At 39.4% G+C, this 16,227-nt stretch overlaps 1 protein-coding gene across 1 annotated transcript in view; it reads left to right on the top strand.

Moving 5' to 3' along the window:
* LOC127430759 (probable E3 ubiquitin-protein ligase HERC1) overlaps window positions 1-16,227 on the top strand; it is a 131,543-nt gene that overhangs the window by 27,062 nt on the left and 88,254 nt on the right. Inside the window, exons 13-25 of the mRNA XM_051680783.1 lie at window positions 1,543-1,668; window positions 2,679-2,900; window positions 3,228-3,380; window positions 5,340-5,472; window positions 5,570-5,761; window positions 6,465-6,677; window positions 6,783-6,956; window positions 8,300-8,411; window positions 8,824-8,950; window positions 11,620-11,776; window positions 11,980-12,277; window positions 12,694-12,769; window positions 12,877-12,925. Coding sequence (XP_051536743.1) covers window positions 1,543-1,668; window positions 2,679-2,900; window positions 3,228-3,380; window positions 5,340-5,472; window positions 5,570-5,761; window positions 6,465-6,677; window positions 6,783-6,956; window positions 8,300-8,411; window positions 8,824-8,950; window positions 11,620-11,776; window positions 11,980-12,277; window positions 12,694-12,769; window positions 12,877-12,925 — 2,032 coding nt within the window. The remainder of the gene's footprint in view (window positions 1-1,542; window positions 1,669-2,678; window positions 2,901-3,227; window positions 3,381-5,339; window positions 5,473-5,569; window positions 5,762-6,464; window positions 6,678-6,782; window positions 6,957-8,299; window positions 8,412-8,823; window positions 8,951-11,619; window positions 11,777-11,979; window positions 12,278-12,693; window positions 12,770-12,876; window positions 12,926-16,227) is intronic.

Genomic DNA, 16,227 nt, shown 5'->3' with positions numbered 1-16,227 from the left:
ATTGTCCTGTTGGAAGGTGAACCTTCAGCCCAGTCTGAGGTCCTTAGCGCTCTGGACCAGGTTTTCATTAAGGATATCCCTCTATTTTGTTGCATTCAGCTTTCCTTCAACCCTGACCAGTCCCATAGTCTCTGCCGCTGAAAAACACCACAATGCTTCACCGTTGGGATGGTATTGCGTAGGTAATGAGCAGTGCCTGGTTTACTCCAGACATGACGCTTGGAATTGAGGCCAGACAGTTCAATCTTCATTTCATCAGACCAGAGAATCTTGTTTCTCACAGTCTGAGAGTCCTTTTGGTGCTTTTTTGCAAATTCCAAAGGGGCTTTCATGTGTCTTGCACTGAGGAGAGGCTTCCATCTGGCCATAAAGCCCGGATAGGTGGAGTGTTGCAGTGGTGGTTGTCCTGCAAGTTTCTCCCATCTCCACACATGATCTCTGAAGCTCAACCAGAGTGGCCATCTGGTTCTTGGTCACCGCTCTTACCAAGGCCCTTCTCCTCCGATTGCTCAGTTTGGCCAGGCGGCCAGCTCTAGGAAGTCCTGGTTGTTCCAAACTTCTTCTATTTAAGAATTATGGAGGCCACTGTGCTCTTTGGAGCCTTCAGTGCAGCTGAAATTTTTTTGTAGCCTTCCCAAGATCTGTGCCTTGACACAATCTTGTCTCTGAGCTCTGCAGGCAGTTCCATTGACCTCATGTCGTGGTTCTTGCTTTGATATGCATTTTCAGCTGTGAGACCTTAAATAGACAGGTGTGTGCCTTTCCAAATCATGTCCAATCAGTTGAATTTGCCACAGGTGGACTCAAAGTCTAGAAACATCTCAAAGATGATCCAGAGAAATGGGATGCACCTGAGCTAAATTTCAAGTGTCATAGCAAAGGGTCTGAATACTTATGTCAATGTAATATTTCATTTTTTTTTCTTTTTAATACATTTACGAAGTTATCAAAAATCAGTTTTTTGCTTTGTCATTATGGGGTATGGAGTGTAGATTTAGGTGAATAGCATAAGGCTGCAACATAACAAAATGTGAAAAAAAGGGGTCTTTCTGAATGCACTGTATTTTTTTTGTGATTTAGTTTGCGCTCTGGAAAATTATTTTTGGCAAGGCATGAGAATTAGTGCTTTACATTATAAGAACTGCCCTGATCCTAACCTTTGTTCAATAGTTTTCTGATTTAATCGACTTCACAATTTGATTGTTATTCTGAGATTTACACTCTGGCTGTACAAGGATATTTTGTGCTAGGTTGTTTAAAGAGAACATAGACTCTGCTGACCCAAAAGTACAAGAAGTGCCATAAAACAACTTCAACAAATGAGAATCCTCTGATATACTGATAGAAGCTTCACACACATTTAAAACACTGAGATGAGGGAATCTATTGGCTGTTTTATTTAGTATACATGGTATCTTTTAGGGGGGCTGCCGAGGACACACTTTAACAACCTTCAAGAATTCAGTCATATGACAGAGTGCCAGTATATGAGTCATGGCCCATACCACGCTGATGAAACATTTATGTGGTGTTTGTGTTTAGGTCGTAATGAGCACGCTGTCCATTGGAGCATCTCTGTTGCTGCCTCCCCTGAGAGAGAGAACAGAGCTGCTGCACTCTCTGTTACCTCAGGGACCAGAGAGCTGGGAGAGCCTCTCTAAAGGACAGGTACACACATACTGACACACACACAGGGTTTCTAAATAGGGAGATTGACTTCCATTGGTTATGTTTATAGTACCAATAATTATATAAATATACTGTATGTAAAATATAAATCTAAAAATCTAAATTGAATATAAATTAAGGCTTTCTATTTAACGTGTTAATTCAGTTTGATTAATTTTGTAAAAATGTTTTACTAAATATCATGTCCCTGGAAATATTCCTACCATCGGTGTAATTCAAGCTTGAAGTACCTCCTGTTTTCAGCAGGGGGCAGTAAGCGAAACTCCAGCTGTAGAGGCAACGCACAGTTTTACAGACAACAAGATGGGACCACATGATGGGACCACATTCTTGCGTTCAAACAATGTTTAACTTGACACAGTGACCTAAAAACACAGTGTTTATGATGTGACCAAAACAAGACGCTTCAGAAGTATCCATCTGACGAGTGTACATTGATGCGCCCTTAGAAAAGCACTTATAGTAAATATATCTCAAACAGATTGAAAAATTCAAGTGCAAAATTGATTGTTGTGGACTGCAGGCCAATGATTAGGCTTATGTTCAATAATATGGAAATATATATCTATATATTGTGTTATGTTGAAAAAATATACTAATTAAAATAATTATATTTTAATTTAAAGTTTTAATTTGATTAGACACCATTTTGATAATACGATTTAAGTAAACTGTCGAATGCGAGATAAAAAAACAAAAAACAATCCAATAACCACAACATCATGACCTCTGGTGTGTTTTTGCTGAAATTTTACATCTGTTGGGTGCATAAAATGTCTTGGAAATGTCCTGGAAAATTGTGCCTTGAAAAGAGTGGGAACCCTGCATTTCTTTTAACAATTTTGCCTCAAAATTATGTTTTCTGTGTCCTTAGATCTATAAAGTCCTTTGTAACACTCTAGTGTGCTTTTTCTCCTAAACACACCAATTCTCAATCTCGCTGAGTTGTCTACCTACGGTCATCTCCACTACCATCTTCCCCTCTACAGCGCCTACAGCTGGACATGGTGCTGAACAGCCTGCAGGAACAGAGTCACGTGGCATCTCTTTTGGGGTACAGCTCATCTGGAGAGCTGAGCGCAGGTCTGGTCCTGCCGCCCACCCCTGACCGACCCACAGGAAGTGTCAGCTCAAACTCAGAAGCTCCAGACCATCTTCACCTTGCTGAAGTTCTCTTGAAGACTCTTCTGCTCAGCATCGGGTTCTATACGGTCAGTCTGTGACCTCTTGTGAGTGGCTGATGTATAAATAATGCAGATGCTCTGCTAAAAGGAAAAATGTGAAAATCTAACTATACTTAAGCAGACCTAAATAGTACATACTGTCATACCTTTAAGATTTTCCAGGCAACCCCTCTTTCAGTCTATACTTAAACTAAATATGTTTTATTGGTAGCCAATCAAGTGAGATTTTTCAGAAGATATGTAATAAATACAATTAACAAGGACTGTATATTGAATATTTTGTGAAATGAAATGGATTAAAAATTAAAACATTAATCATGGACTGTTACATAATCAGTGTTTGTGTTTGGGTAGGAGCGTGCATTTGGTGAATTGGAAAAGAACAGTGACAAACAGCGGTTCAGTCAGTCTCAGAAACAGACGGAGGCTCCATCACACTTCCATCACCTGCTGTCAGCCCTGCACAGACACCTGCTGGCCCACTGCTACATCCACACCTGCGCTGAGGTGAAAATCAGCACTCAGAACTAGCATTCTGATTGATTTTCCTTTAAAACCTGCCCTTATGATACATGTGTCATGGTAAAGGGCCAGGGAGGAAGTAAACTAAATGTTAAGATAATATAGCAACAATTTTCTTAAAGATGCAATCTGTAATCAGTGTACCAGCACTATTTAAGTTAGATCTGATTTTAAAAGTAAAGTTTAAAATGTACAGTTGAAGTCAGAAGTTTACATACACTAAAAAAACTCATTTTTTAACCACTCCACAGATTTCATATTAGCAAACTATAGTTTTGGAAAGTCGTTTAGGACATCTACTTTGTGCATGACACAAGTAATTTTTCCAACAATTGTATACAGACAGATTGTTTCACTTCTAATTGACTCAATCACAATTCCAGTGGGTCAGAAGTTTAAATACACTAAGTTAACTGTGCTTTTAAGCAGCTTGGAAAATTCCAGAAAATAATGTCAAGCCTTTAGGCAATTAGCCAATTAGCTCCTGATAGGCTAATTGGATAATTAGAGTCAATTGGAGGTGTACCTGTATTTTACATGGATGTATTTTAAGGCCTACCTTCAAACTCAGTGCCTCTTTGCTTGACATCATGGGAAATTCAAAATAAATCAGCCAAGACCTCAGAAAGAAATTGTTGACCTCCACAAGTCTGGTTCATCCTTGGGAGCAATTTCCAAACGCCTGAAGGTACCACGTTCATCTGTACAAACAATAGTACGCAAGTATAAACGCCATGGGACCACTCAGGAAGGAGACACATTCTGTCTCCTAAAGATTAACATAGTTTGGGGCGAAAAGTGCAAATCAACTCCAGAACAACAGCAAAGCATCTTGTGAAGATGCTGGAGGAAACAGGTAGACAAGTATCTATATCTACAGTAAAACAAGTCCTATATCAACAAAACCTGAAAGGCTGCTCAGCAAGGAAGAAGCCAATGCTCCAAAACCACCATAAAAAAGGACACATGGGGACAAAGATCTTTTGGATTTTGGAGAAATGTCCTCTGGTCTGATGAAACAAAGATTTAACTGTTTGACCATAATGACCATTGTTATGTTTGGAGGAAAAAGGGTGAGGCTTGCAAGCCAAAGAACACCATTCCAACCATGAAGCATGGGGGTGGCAGCATCATGTTGTGGGGGTGCTTTGATGCAGGAGGGACTGGTGCACTTCACAAAATTGATGACATCATGAGGAAGGAAAATTATGTGGCTATATTAAGCAACATCACAAGACATCAGCCAGGAAGTTAAAGCTCAGTCGCAAATGGGTCTTCCAAATGGACAATGACCCCAAGCATACCTCCAGAGTTGTTGCAAAATGGCTTAAGGACAACAAATTAAAGGTATTGGAGTGGCCATCACAAAACCCAGACTTCAGTCCGATAGAAAATTTGTGGGCAGAACTGAAAAAGTGTGTGTGAGCAAGGAGGCCTAAAAACCTGACTCCATTACACCAGTTCTGTTTGGAGGAATGGGCCAAAATTCCAGCAACTTATTGTGAGAAGCTTGCGGAAGGCTACCCAAAATGTTTGATCCAAGTTAAACCATTTAAAGGCAATGTTACCAAATACTAACAAAGTGTGTGTAAACTTCTGACCCATTGGGAATGTGATGAAAGTAATAAAAGCTGAAATAAATCATTCTCTCCACTATTATTCTGACATTTCACATTCTTAAAATAAAGTAGTGATCCAAATTGACCTAAGACAGGGAATGTTTTCTACAATAAAATGTCAGGAATTGTGAAAAATTGAGTTAAAATGTATTTGGATAAGGTGTATGTAAACTTCTGACTTCCACTGTAAGTACGGAGTTGCTGCAGATGTATTGTGGTAGTGCCACCTATTGGATTGCAGTTTTTTAAAAATTGATCTTTCTGCTGAAATCCAAAGCTGATGGAGGGAGTTTGCCTAAGCAGTGGTGTGTATGTGTATGTATAGGATGATAGCAGTGTTGTTCTGCTTCATAAGCACCTGTGCCTGCTGCTGCTGCATTCTGCTGAGACCTTCAGGAGATCCACCATACTGCTGGAGGAAAGCACACTAGATAAACATGTCGTCAATAAACTGCATAGTAAGACCACATGCACACATACACAAACTCTCACACATCCATCCATCCATCCGTTGATTTCATGTCATATAATAAAATCTTCTTTGTTTCTCTGTAGCTGTGCTGTTTGGCTCAGTGGCGGGCAGTCTACTGTGTCAGGTCATGTACTCTCTGCTCCTGCTGCCATTGGCTGTCGTTAGGCCCCTCCTTCCTCACCTACTCACTCTGCTCAAGCACCTCAATGAGCTCAACTGTTACCTGCCCAACACAGCGCACCTGGAAGACATGGAGTTGGAGGGAACCTCACAGGGTAAAAACACCAACATACACAAAATAATAACAAGTCTTTGAGGATTCATGACATGCTAAAGCTGAATACAACGTGACTAAAAAGTATAACTCAAAAGTAAGGCTGTCAATCGATAATTATTTTTTATGCAGATTAATTAATCAAAATAATCACAATTTACAGCATTATTAATATAAGTTCTAAAATTAAAAGTAATACAATATACAGTATATTGTTGAAATAATTATAAGTAATCCTGGCCCTGGGGCATAATTAGTTGCTTTAATTGTTTTACGCATTATTTTTATGTAATTAATCGCACTGAAATAACAGGTTAAATCGACAGCCCTACTCAAAAGTACAGTATAAAATATTTATTAACTCCTTTTCATACCAAAACTATTCACACACTTATTCCACATTTTCATTGTTCCATGAAATTATTTGGGATATCTGGATAAATTGATTGTTATCTGAACAAGTAAAATAAAAAGACTTCTGTTGCCACCAAACAACTGATGTTCTAGTGTGAATGAGTTAATAGAAATGCATTGTTTTAAATTAAACTCCTTTCATGCATGCTTTTCATAACAAAAATTCAGGCTTGGAGTTAATTGGCCTTTAGAATGTAAAATCATCTGCATAAGAATCATTGCATTCAACATCTGACTTGATCAAACATCGTCATGTTACAGTAAATTACAGAATCTCTCATCTTGTTTAGAAGCATCTGAAACTCCAGAGCCAATCCTGGTGCCAGAATTAGATGACTGGGCGTGGCTTTTGGACCTGGAGAGGTCTGTGGCACTTGCTATTGGTCGATGCCTGGGAGGTATGCTGCAGGGCCCACCCCCTTTCATCCAGGAGAAGACGGCAGAATTCTGGCTCTGTAACCCGCTTCTGAAAAACGGGCTGGAGATAGACTTTGAACAGCTTGGTAATGACCTGCCACACAGGGGCAGCAGCCTTTCGTTTATACATGGTCATGGTTGTATGCACACATACAGTAAGTACTTAAATATTTGTGTGCATTTTCCTGTAGACTGTGCGATGGGTTGGATAACCGAGGCTGTTTTCATGGGTTGTGGGGATGCAAGGTTAGCAGAACTGCGGCTGTCAGAAGAGAACACAACGCTGGTGGAACTCGCCCTCGGCACTCCGCGAGAACCCGCTAGCACCCTCTGGAGGAAGATGAAGGATTATGCAGCAAGTAGAGGTAAGAGAGATGCAGAATTTGAAGCTGTTTATAGAATATGAAAAGAGGCAAAAAAAAATTGCAAGAATGTGCTTACACATTTTCTGTGCTTATTGTGGGGGGAAAACAACAGAATGGATTAAAAAAGTGTTTGATTTCTGCATAACCAAACAGAAAATAATTACTCTCTTCAAACAATTTGTAAAAACATTCAAGTTTAGTGGTCAATCATACAGGTCATATCATATAGTGGACATTATACAACAATATTTGTCCACAGAATGCTGCACTGGGCAAACCAGAATCAAGCATATATAATACACCAATCAGCCACAACATTAAAACCACCTGCCTAATATTGCATAGGTCCCCCTCGTGCCACCAAAACAGCACCAGCCTGCATCTCAGAAAAGCATTCTGAGATGCTGTTCTTCTCCCCACAGTTGTACAGAGTGGTTATCTGAGTTACCGTAGACTTCGTCAGTTCAAACCACTCTGGCCACTCTCTGTGACCACTCTCATCAACAAGGCATTTCCGTCCACAGAACTGCCGCTCACTGGATGTTTTTTATTTTTGGCACCATTCGGAGTAAATTCTAGAGACTGTTGTGCGTGAAAATCCCAGGAGATCAGCAGTTACAGAAATACTCAAACCAGCCCATATGGCACCAACAATCATGCCATGCTCCAAATCACTGAGATCAAATTTTTTCCCCATTCTGATGGTTGATGTGAACATTTACTGAAGCTCCTGACCTGCATCTGCATTATTTTATTTTATGCACTGCTCTGCTACCACATGATTGGCTGATTACATAATCGCGTGGATGATTGTTGGTACCAGATGGGCTGGATTATATATATATAATTTGTTTTACTTCCATATCATTAAACATAACTCTGTTATTGGCTTTCATCCCTCTGCTCTATTTCATGCGTCAGATGGGCACTCTCAATTTGGCCACGTCTCACTAGTTTTCAGCGCCTCTATTCCTAAGCGCTGTATTCTTAGGATGATAAATGTAGTTTGAAACGTTAAAAAAACTCTAGATCCTGGCTCAGTCCAGATGTCTTTGAGCGGAAAAGCACGTCTGTGGAAGGTTGCCGAGTTGCCTGCTCGTTGTTTTGATAAGGCGCGTTGCCTGTACAGCTGGAGTGCTGACTGCCCCCTATTGCATCAAGATGGTACTGTACATCAAGCTTAAATTGCTGTTAGTAGGAACATTGAACATTCCTTTTTAAGGAATTTACGTACCGGTCGTGGGCATTATTAATTGCATTAATTATTATAGCATTAAGTTCATGTGTTAAATCAACAGTCCTAATTTTTTATTGTTTTATACTCTGCCTGTGTTTTCATGCAGACTGGGACAGTGGCAGTTCAGTGGGAGATTCCCTATTAGAGACGGCGTGTCGCTGTAGTTTGGCAGCTCTGCTCAAACACACCGGCCTTCATGAAGCATACTGGCAGGATAAGTGAGTGAAACCCACACCTCTCTCTTTTTATTTTCCAGGATGTCTCTTTTACACATCTCTCTCTCTCTCTCCAATGTCTCCCTTTTGCTGTTGTATAATTCCCTCTGTAATTAAGTCACCCAGATTTAAGGAATATATGCTCTGTATTTAAAGAATGTCTGCTTATGATGTGAATATGAATGTGTCTGTTTTTCCCTCCCTCTCCCTCTCTCTCTCTCTCTTTCTGTCTCTCTGTGCTATGTAATGCATGATAAATGGCTCAGTTATAATGGCCCGTTTGTAAGAGTAAGAGTTTAGTGAATATGAATAGATAGTTATGAATCCAGATAAACGTTCTTTAGCATGTGGGCAGCAGCTGAATTAAACCGAAGTAAACCTTCCATTAACTTAGTATGTATGTGTGTAACTGCAGATATGAACCCTGTGAAGTGCTAATTGAGATATATCAAGTGGTGTATAAAATCCGCAGCACTCTGCTGTCCTATAAAGAGAGTGTAGGAAACACAGCCAATGTGCAACCTACAACTACTACCAAACAGGTAAACACATCAACAAACGAACGAGTAAATCACAACAGATATCATGCAATCTCATATCTGAATTCAGTAAGCCACAAGAGGTCATGCATTACAGTGAATTTACCATGGATAAGTGTTGTGACAGTATTATGAATTAATCTAATTAATTAATTGCATTTAATCACATTTATAAATATTAGAAATGTTCCCAATAAAGATAATTTATTATATGATATTTAAAATAATTATAACTATAATATATAATAAATATTATAATTCAAATAATCCAAACACATTTAGACAATAGCCTACAAAAAGTGGCTTTAAAAGTCAAAATATTGTTTATTTTATTTCCATATCACTAAACATAACACTATTATTGGCCTATTTCCATCTGTGCTATTTTTAATTGTTGGTCTTTGTAATCGTGCAACAAGTGGACGTTTTTTGAGGATCTTAGTTTTGTTGCATTGCATCTCACTTGTTTTCAACATCTAGTCATAAGTGCTGTGTTTTCGGACGCTGTGTCAAATTCAGTGCAGTGTGAAATGTTGAAAAGCTCCCGAGATCCCTGCACTCTGTTGGTCTCGGTGCAATTTCCAATTCCAATATGGAATTTAAGTACAGTTCAGGGCATAATTAATTGTATTAATTTTTTTAACGCTATTTATAATTTATATAATTAATCTGATAATTTGAAACATTAAATTGACAGCCCTAATAGTTAGATTCATTATTTATTATAATCACAATAAACAATCCATGAGGTAATGATCTATGTTACATGGCAAAGTTATTATCAACACAAAACACATTTTTATGCCATATGCACTGTTTTTCAATTGTTTTTCAATCTATGTGAATATGCGCTAGAGGGACATCTTTAACCGTTGCTGTGTCTCGCACTTTTTAGATGCTGCGTTAAAAAGAATTTAAGTTGTTAAAAATTTGTTTCGATACACCTGCATTCTGTCCTTTTTGTGGCACAGTGTCTAGTGTTTTTAATGCAAGGACATGTTTGGCCTGAGGAGCCCCTAACGGTCCACTTTTAGGGTTGCTAAGCAATAGGGCTGTCAATTGGGCAGAAAAACTAAATTCGAATTTTTAAGTCAGCTGATTCTTAAACTGACTTTGTTTCATTAGTCCACAAGAGGGCTCAATAAATACATAAACCATACAGTACCATTATATTATTGCAAAGAACATTTCTGGCTGTTAATATAGGCAGCTTCAATAGGCAGTCCACATGGTGTTACACTTACATTGATGCCACAGTGTACTACCCCAGACACGAGCTTCATAATAACAGCGAAATACCACATTGGTTTTTTTTATTCATTACAGTTGTATGTAGGGTAGCAATATTCCCAGTTAGCAATGGTGTTCGGCTGAACTCGGTGGTGAAGCGGCTCAGACTATGAGCCCAAGCCAGGGGCTGTTCGGAACACAACAGAATGGAACAGAACACGAGAATCTCGAGATACACATTTCCAAGTTGAACATCTTTCCTGACAAAGCATTTAAAAAACTCAATGCTTAATCTGAGAAATGCTTATGAGAGAGTAAGACGTAACGGCCAAGTACCTCCACCTACTGTAAGGGGCTGTTCACACCGAACGCTTTTGCAACCATCCATTTGCTTTTCTATGTAAACTGCGCTAGACAAACATCTTAGTTTTGCTTTGTTTTTGCTTATTCAGTGTGTCGTGCAGGAGCACTGTTTTTTAGATGCTGTTTCTAATTAAAAAATAACTTTAAAAAGCATCTTGAGACACCTGCTCTCTGTTAAACTGTATTTGTATTTGTCTAGCCTTTTTTAGCACAAGAATGCGATCGATCTGTCATTGTCAGTGCTTGGCACACATCCAAAATTCGAATGCACAGTTTTAGCATTCAAATGTGCATTTTTTTTTTTTTTTTTTTTTTTTTTTTTTTTTAATTCTGTGAATATTCAAATTTCGATTTTAAATTTGACAGCCATACTAAGCAGCTTCCCTCTTTAATGTATAATTCATCTAATGTGCAGTCACATATGCATGCTATTGTACAACAGCTTTAAACATGGCTAATCCAGTCAGAAATAAGAGCCAGAATTTTCCATCTTATTTAAGGGTGTTTCTTCAACTTCCGGCACTTTTAGCACTGTACTTCTAGTAAGTAAAGTCTCGTAAAAAAAAAATAAAAAAATAATTCACAATCTCACAAGTTTATTTTATTTGTTTACTTACAATGTCCAATAGTGTATGTGCATGCATCACAGGAGATTTGTCAATTTTTCTTTCTTTTTTCTGAAAGTCATTAAAAAACCCACCACAGTGCCACAATGTCAACCATTGTCATTTCCGCTATATCTCAATTCTGTATTATGTTTAATAGAATACAGATTTTTTTGTGGTGTAAATGACGGTGACAGTTGACATTTAAAAAAAAAAAAAATAAATCTTGCTAAGGCTGATTTTACAGCTGACACTTTATCCATCCTTAATACACTCAACATACACTAACATTTTCACACTTTTGCATAATTGCAAAATTACAGCTTGATTGGTAATAAGTTGAAGAAACACCCATATATACTGCAATACTTCTTTATAAACTTGCTTATGAATCTTGAAAGTTATCCATAAAATATGCTACCATTTACCAGCAGTAGTATAACATTCACACCTATATCTTTTATTTCTGTCCAGGCAACATTGGGGTCTCAGAGCCCCAGTGAGGAGAGGCAGGAGGCAGGGAGCTCAAGAGAACAGACTGGACAATACACGGATACCAGCAGCCAGACGCCCTACGCAGCTGAACACAACCAGGACGATCCCTTAGAGGAGGAGATGCCCAGCATCAGCAGTATGTACCTGCCGGGTAAACACACTGCTTTATGTGTTTTTACCTTAAGCAGCTTGTGTGTTCTTCTCTGTTAAACTGTAGACCTAAGGTTTATCTGTCAAATCTCAAAACTGTGCTATATTTCCATGGATTCTGTTAATGTGTCAATGTGTTAATCTTAAATTACAATGTCCAAGAGTGAGCAAGTTTCCTGCATCCCACAGAGGTCTTACAGTGTTTTCTGGCCACTCGTGAAGCCATGCAGCTCCAACAGAACGAAACCATCTATGAGTCATCTGGTACGAGCACTTTACCCAGCAGCACCGAGAGCCCCGGAACTCCAGACAGAGAGCCCCCTCAGCGGGCCTGGGACCACCACAGCACCACTGACCAGGGTCTTTCCTTCCCTGCAGCCTGCCACATGCTGGTTTCACGCTGCTTTTTCCTGCTGATAGGGGTGCGAGCTGCCTGGCAGGAGGAGAACGTGTCGCCGCAGACACATACTGAGAGCAGCTTGGCCAGGTTTGTGTTTGTGTACATTTGCAAAATGTGTTTCTGCTTGCATCTGTGTGTGTTTAATGGGTATGTGTGTGTGTATACTTTGTGTAAATGAGCATTTCATGGAGGAAGATCTTGCATCCTTTCAAAAAAATTACTTGTCTTGTAGTTATAGTGGTTCTTTATCAGATGTTCTCACCCTCATGTTGTTCCTAACCTGTATGACTTTCTTCTGTAAAACACAAAAGGAGATGTTCGGCAGAATATTAGCCTCAGACACCATTCACTTTCATCGACCCCCCCCCCCCCCCCCCTCCATTTAATCAAAGTGAATGGTGACTGAGGCCAACATTCTTACTAACGTCTCCTTTTGTGTAAGATTTTACTCTTATGTCTTTCTTTAGACATCTATAAGTGATAAAGTCCCTCTGTCTTCACAGGTCTCCATTCTACTATGAGGGACTTGGCACAAAGATGGAGTTTCAGTCCTCAGAGAGAAGATTCAGTGACCGAGAGGTATTCATGTTTTTGACATGTTTTCTTGTTTAATAGATGAATTGATCTCTCCTTGATTGTTGTTTTGATTTCATATTGGTATTCTTTTCTGTCTCTTTTTTTCCAAGACAAAAGATCAGTCTAGGAGTTCCTCAGGGTCATTCAAGAATAAAATGGGTGGGTGGAATGTGTATTAACAAAAGTTAATGTCTGATCTCACATGTTCGATCAAGCATGTCTGATTTCTCTCTTCTTATCTCTCAAATCTTCTTAAATGTCCAATCTCTCACTTGTTTGATCTCTCAAATATCTGACCTCCTATGTGGCTGATCTCTCATGTCTGATCTTTTACATGTCTGATCTCTCATGTCTCATCTTGCTTATCTAACCTCAAATACCTGATCAGTCATGTCTGATCTCTCATGTGTCTGATCTCACCATATCTGATTTTTTACATGTCTGATCACAAATACCTGATGAGTCATATCTGATCTCTCCCGTGTCTGACCTCTCACATGTCTGATCTCTCACTTGTCTAAACACCCATACTCTAAAAATGTGGGTTACAAATAACACAATTTGTCATTTTGGCAACCCAGCGCTGGGTCAAATAGGGATGAACCCAACTATTAGTTCAAATTATTATACTGCTGGGTTAAAATATACCCACATATACCTAAGGGTGGCATATGTTGGTGTGAGAAATTTGTTTTACAAAAAACAAGCTTCCTGAGCTCTGAGCTTGTCTGACCTCTCACTTCTCTGATGTCTGATCTCTCACATGTCTGATCATTTCATCATGTTATTGCAGCAAGATCTACCATGTACAATAAAGGCTATACATTAACACAATACCAAAATTTCAGTAGTCGGTAGTGAAATTGGATGACTCTCAATACCAGCTTCAATACCACAACAAATAATAACACTAACAAATATGTTAATTATGGTAGAATGGTTTCAAATTCTTAAGTAATTATTCAAGACTAGTAAACAATCAGTAATAAAATAACAATAAATAACTGCTGTGGTGGAATGATCCGCCCCTCTGGCTCGTCATCGTCACCCCACCTCTTAGGGCCACCCTTCAGCCAGACTCACGACAGGAGTTGGGCGGGAGAGCGAGAAGAGTTGCATAATTAATAAACCTCGTTTGGACAGCGGTGAATTTAGCACACCTGATCGGGATAATGCTTCATCACCACTGTCTTTAAAACGAAGTGCGCACCTCTTCTTGGGGAGCCGGCTTCAAATCTCCATGTGTGCACACACTGGCATCGTGTAGACACCGTAATGAGTCGCCGGGGGTGAACTGCTCACGTTGCCACCGACGGGCTAGATGCCGGGCCGCCTTCCCCTCACGCTTGCCGCGGACCTGGGAAGACAGGCCACCAGTGGCGCTGCCACCCAACATGCCGTGGACTTTGGAGGGGAGCGTGAGTGGCCGACTGACCCAGCCCGTGCCTGGGCTTTCCAATAAACACTACCCTGCCCCTTTCACGGAGCCCCATTCACAGCAAGGATGCCAGATTCCCCCTTTTATTATGAACACTATTCCCCTTGGACAATTTATTACCCCTTTTGGACATTTTTACGTTTATTATTGTTGCCAGTAAATGACTCTCGGAGGCTTGACGCCACACCCAGTGTGTCTGTCTCTTGCGCACCCTGCCACACAGCAATGAATAGAAATAGAAAATAAAAAATAATAGAAGAAAAATACAAATAAAGAAAATTCAGTGCTTTTTTAACAGCTTTAAAAGTTAACAGCAGTAGGCTATCAAGTATTCAAGTAAACATTCATAATGAAATGCAACATAAAACTACTACTGGTCTTCACTGTATGATTATAATACATTAATACTTTTTAAAGCTACTAAAGTTACCCAGTCAAGAGCAGTGAGTGTTTTCTTGTTTTCTTGTTTGTTTATTCTAATGACACACTACACTTTTAATACAAATCTGCTTTTTTCTCCACTGTTTACGTTCACTTTAGACATCACTCTCTGTTTACATGAATATCTCGCCAAGATGGGCATTTTTGCAGAATTTTTAAATGTATTTGACTGTTCAGGTGCGCATTAGTGCGAGCATTTTCGGAACACGCCCATGTTCAGCACACACACATACGCCGCCTGTCAATCAAAAGGGCGCAGCTGTTACTAGATCGCTAGCGAATTATAAAATTACGTGATCTGGATTACTTTCAACGGCGGAATAAAAATATGAACTTTCTAATAAGTGACACAGGCCTAGGCTATCACAAATATAGCCGGTTATTTTTTCTTTATTGACGTTTTAATCAGTCTGCTTGACCGGTCGGGCAAGTAAAATTCTCTTTCACTTGCCCCTTCAAAAATCCACTTGTCCCGGACAAGTGTTAATGTCAAGCCCTGATTAAATATTGTATTCAACATTCTCCGATAGCAATTATTTATTTTGCTATATAGCTCCTTAAGTAAATGTATGTTGTTTTAAAGGAGTTTTATTTTGGAAAACAAGCCAAAAAAGACTAATCAAAAACATATTTTGTTTCCATGTATAATGGGTTAAGACTGTACTCCGTCACCATAATGTTCATTCGATCCATCTTTAACTCACAAAAAACAAACTTTCTTTTCTTAATAGAGCTGCATGCGTATCGCCGATTTTCTTCATAATAAGATACACACAGTGAATGTGTCACATATATTATGATTCACTACATTGCAAGCCATCACGTTATAATCTAGCTGCAGCAAATGCGTGTGAGTGACGAGCGTCCCCGCGCCAGAGTGCGCATCAGCTGGGAGAAGATTTTATCTCTTCCCCGTTCACTTCACGCAACTCATAGACGCGGCACTGACCGCACAGAGAAATGCCTGTTTCGGGTTTTATTTTCATAACCCGCTTCCTTATTATTTGAACTTGAAGGATGCCTTAAAGATATAATGCCGGGGTATTTCATTGCGAAACGGAATACGGCACAATAATAGTTTTATCTCGATTATCTTGTTTTCATAATCGTTGGAAGCCAAAATCGTAATTGAAAATAAAATTGTATTAATCGCCCAGCCCTATCACATATCTGATCTCAAATACCTGCTCAGCGTCCTGATCTCTCTCACATCTGATCTCTCTCACATCTGATCTCTCTCACATCTGATCACTCTCACATCTGATCTCTCTCACATGTCTGATCTCTCACATGTCTGATCTCACACATATCTGATCTTTTCACATCTTATCTCTCAAATGTCTGACCTCACATATCTGATCTATCAGTCATGTCTGATCTCGCATGTCTGACCTCTCACATGTTTGTACTCTCACATGTCTGATCTCTCTCATATCTGATCTTTCGCATGTCTGATCTCTCATGTCTTACCTTACATATCTGATCTCAAATACCTGATCAGTCATGTCTGATCTCTCATATCTGATCTTTCACGTCTTATCTCTCAAATGTCTGACCTCACATATCTGATCGATCAGTCATG

The sequence above is a fragment of the Myxocyprinus asiaticus genome, chromosome 40 (assembly GCF_019703515.2).
Source record: "Myxocyprinus asiaticus isolate MX2 ecotype Aquarium Trade chromosome 40, UBuf_Myxa_2, whole genome shotgun sequence".
Lineage (NCBI taxonomy): Eukaryota > Metazoa > Chordata > Actinopteri > Cypriniformes > Catostomidae > Myxocyprinus > Myxocyprinus asiaticus.
Note: the sequence above shows the minus strand (reverse complement) of the source record. Positions and strands in the feature narration are given on the sequence as shown.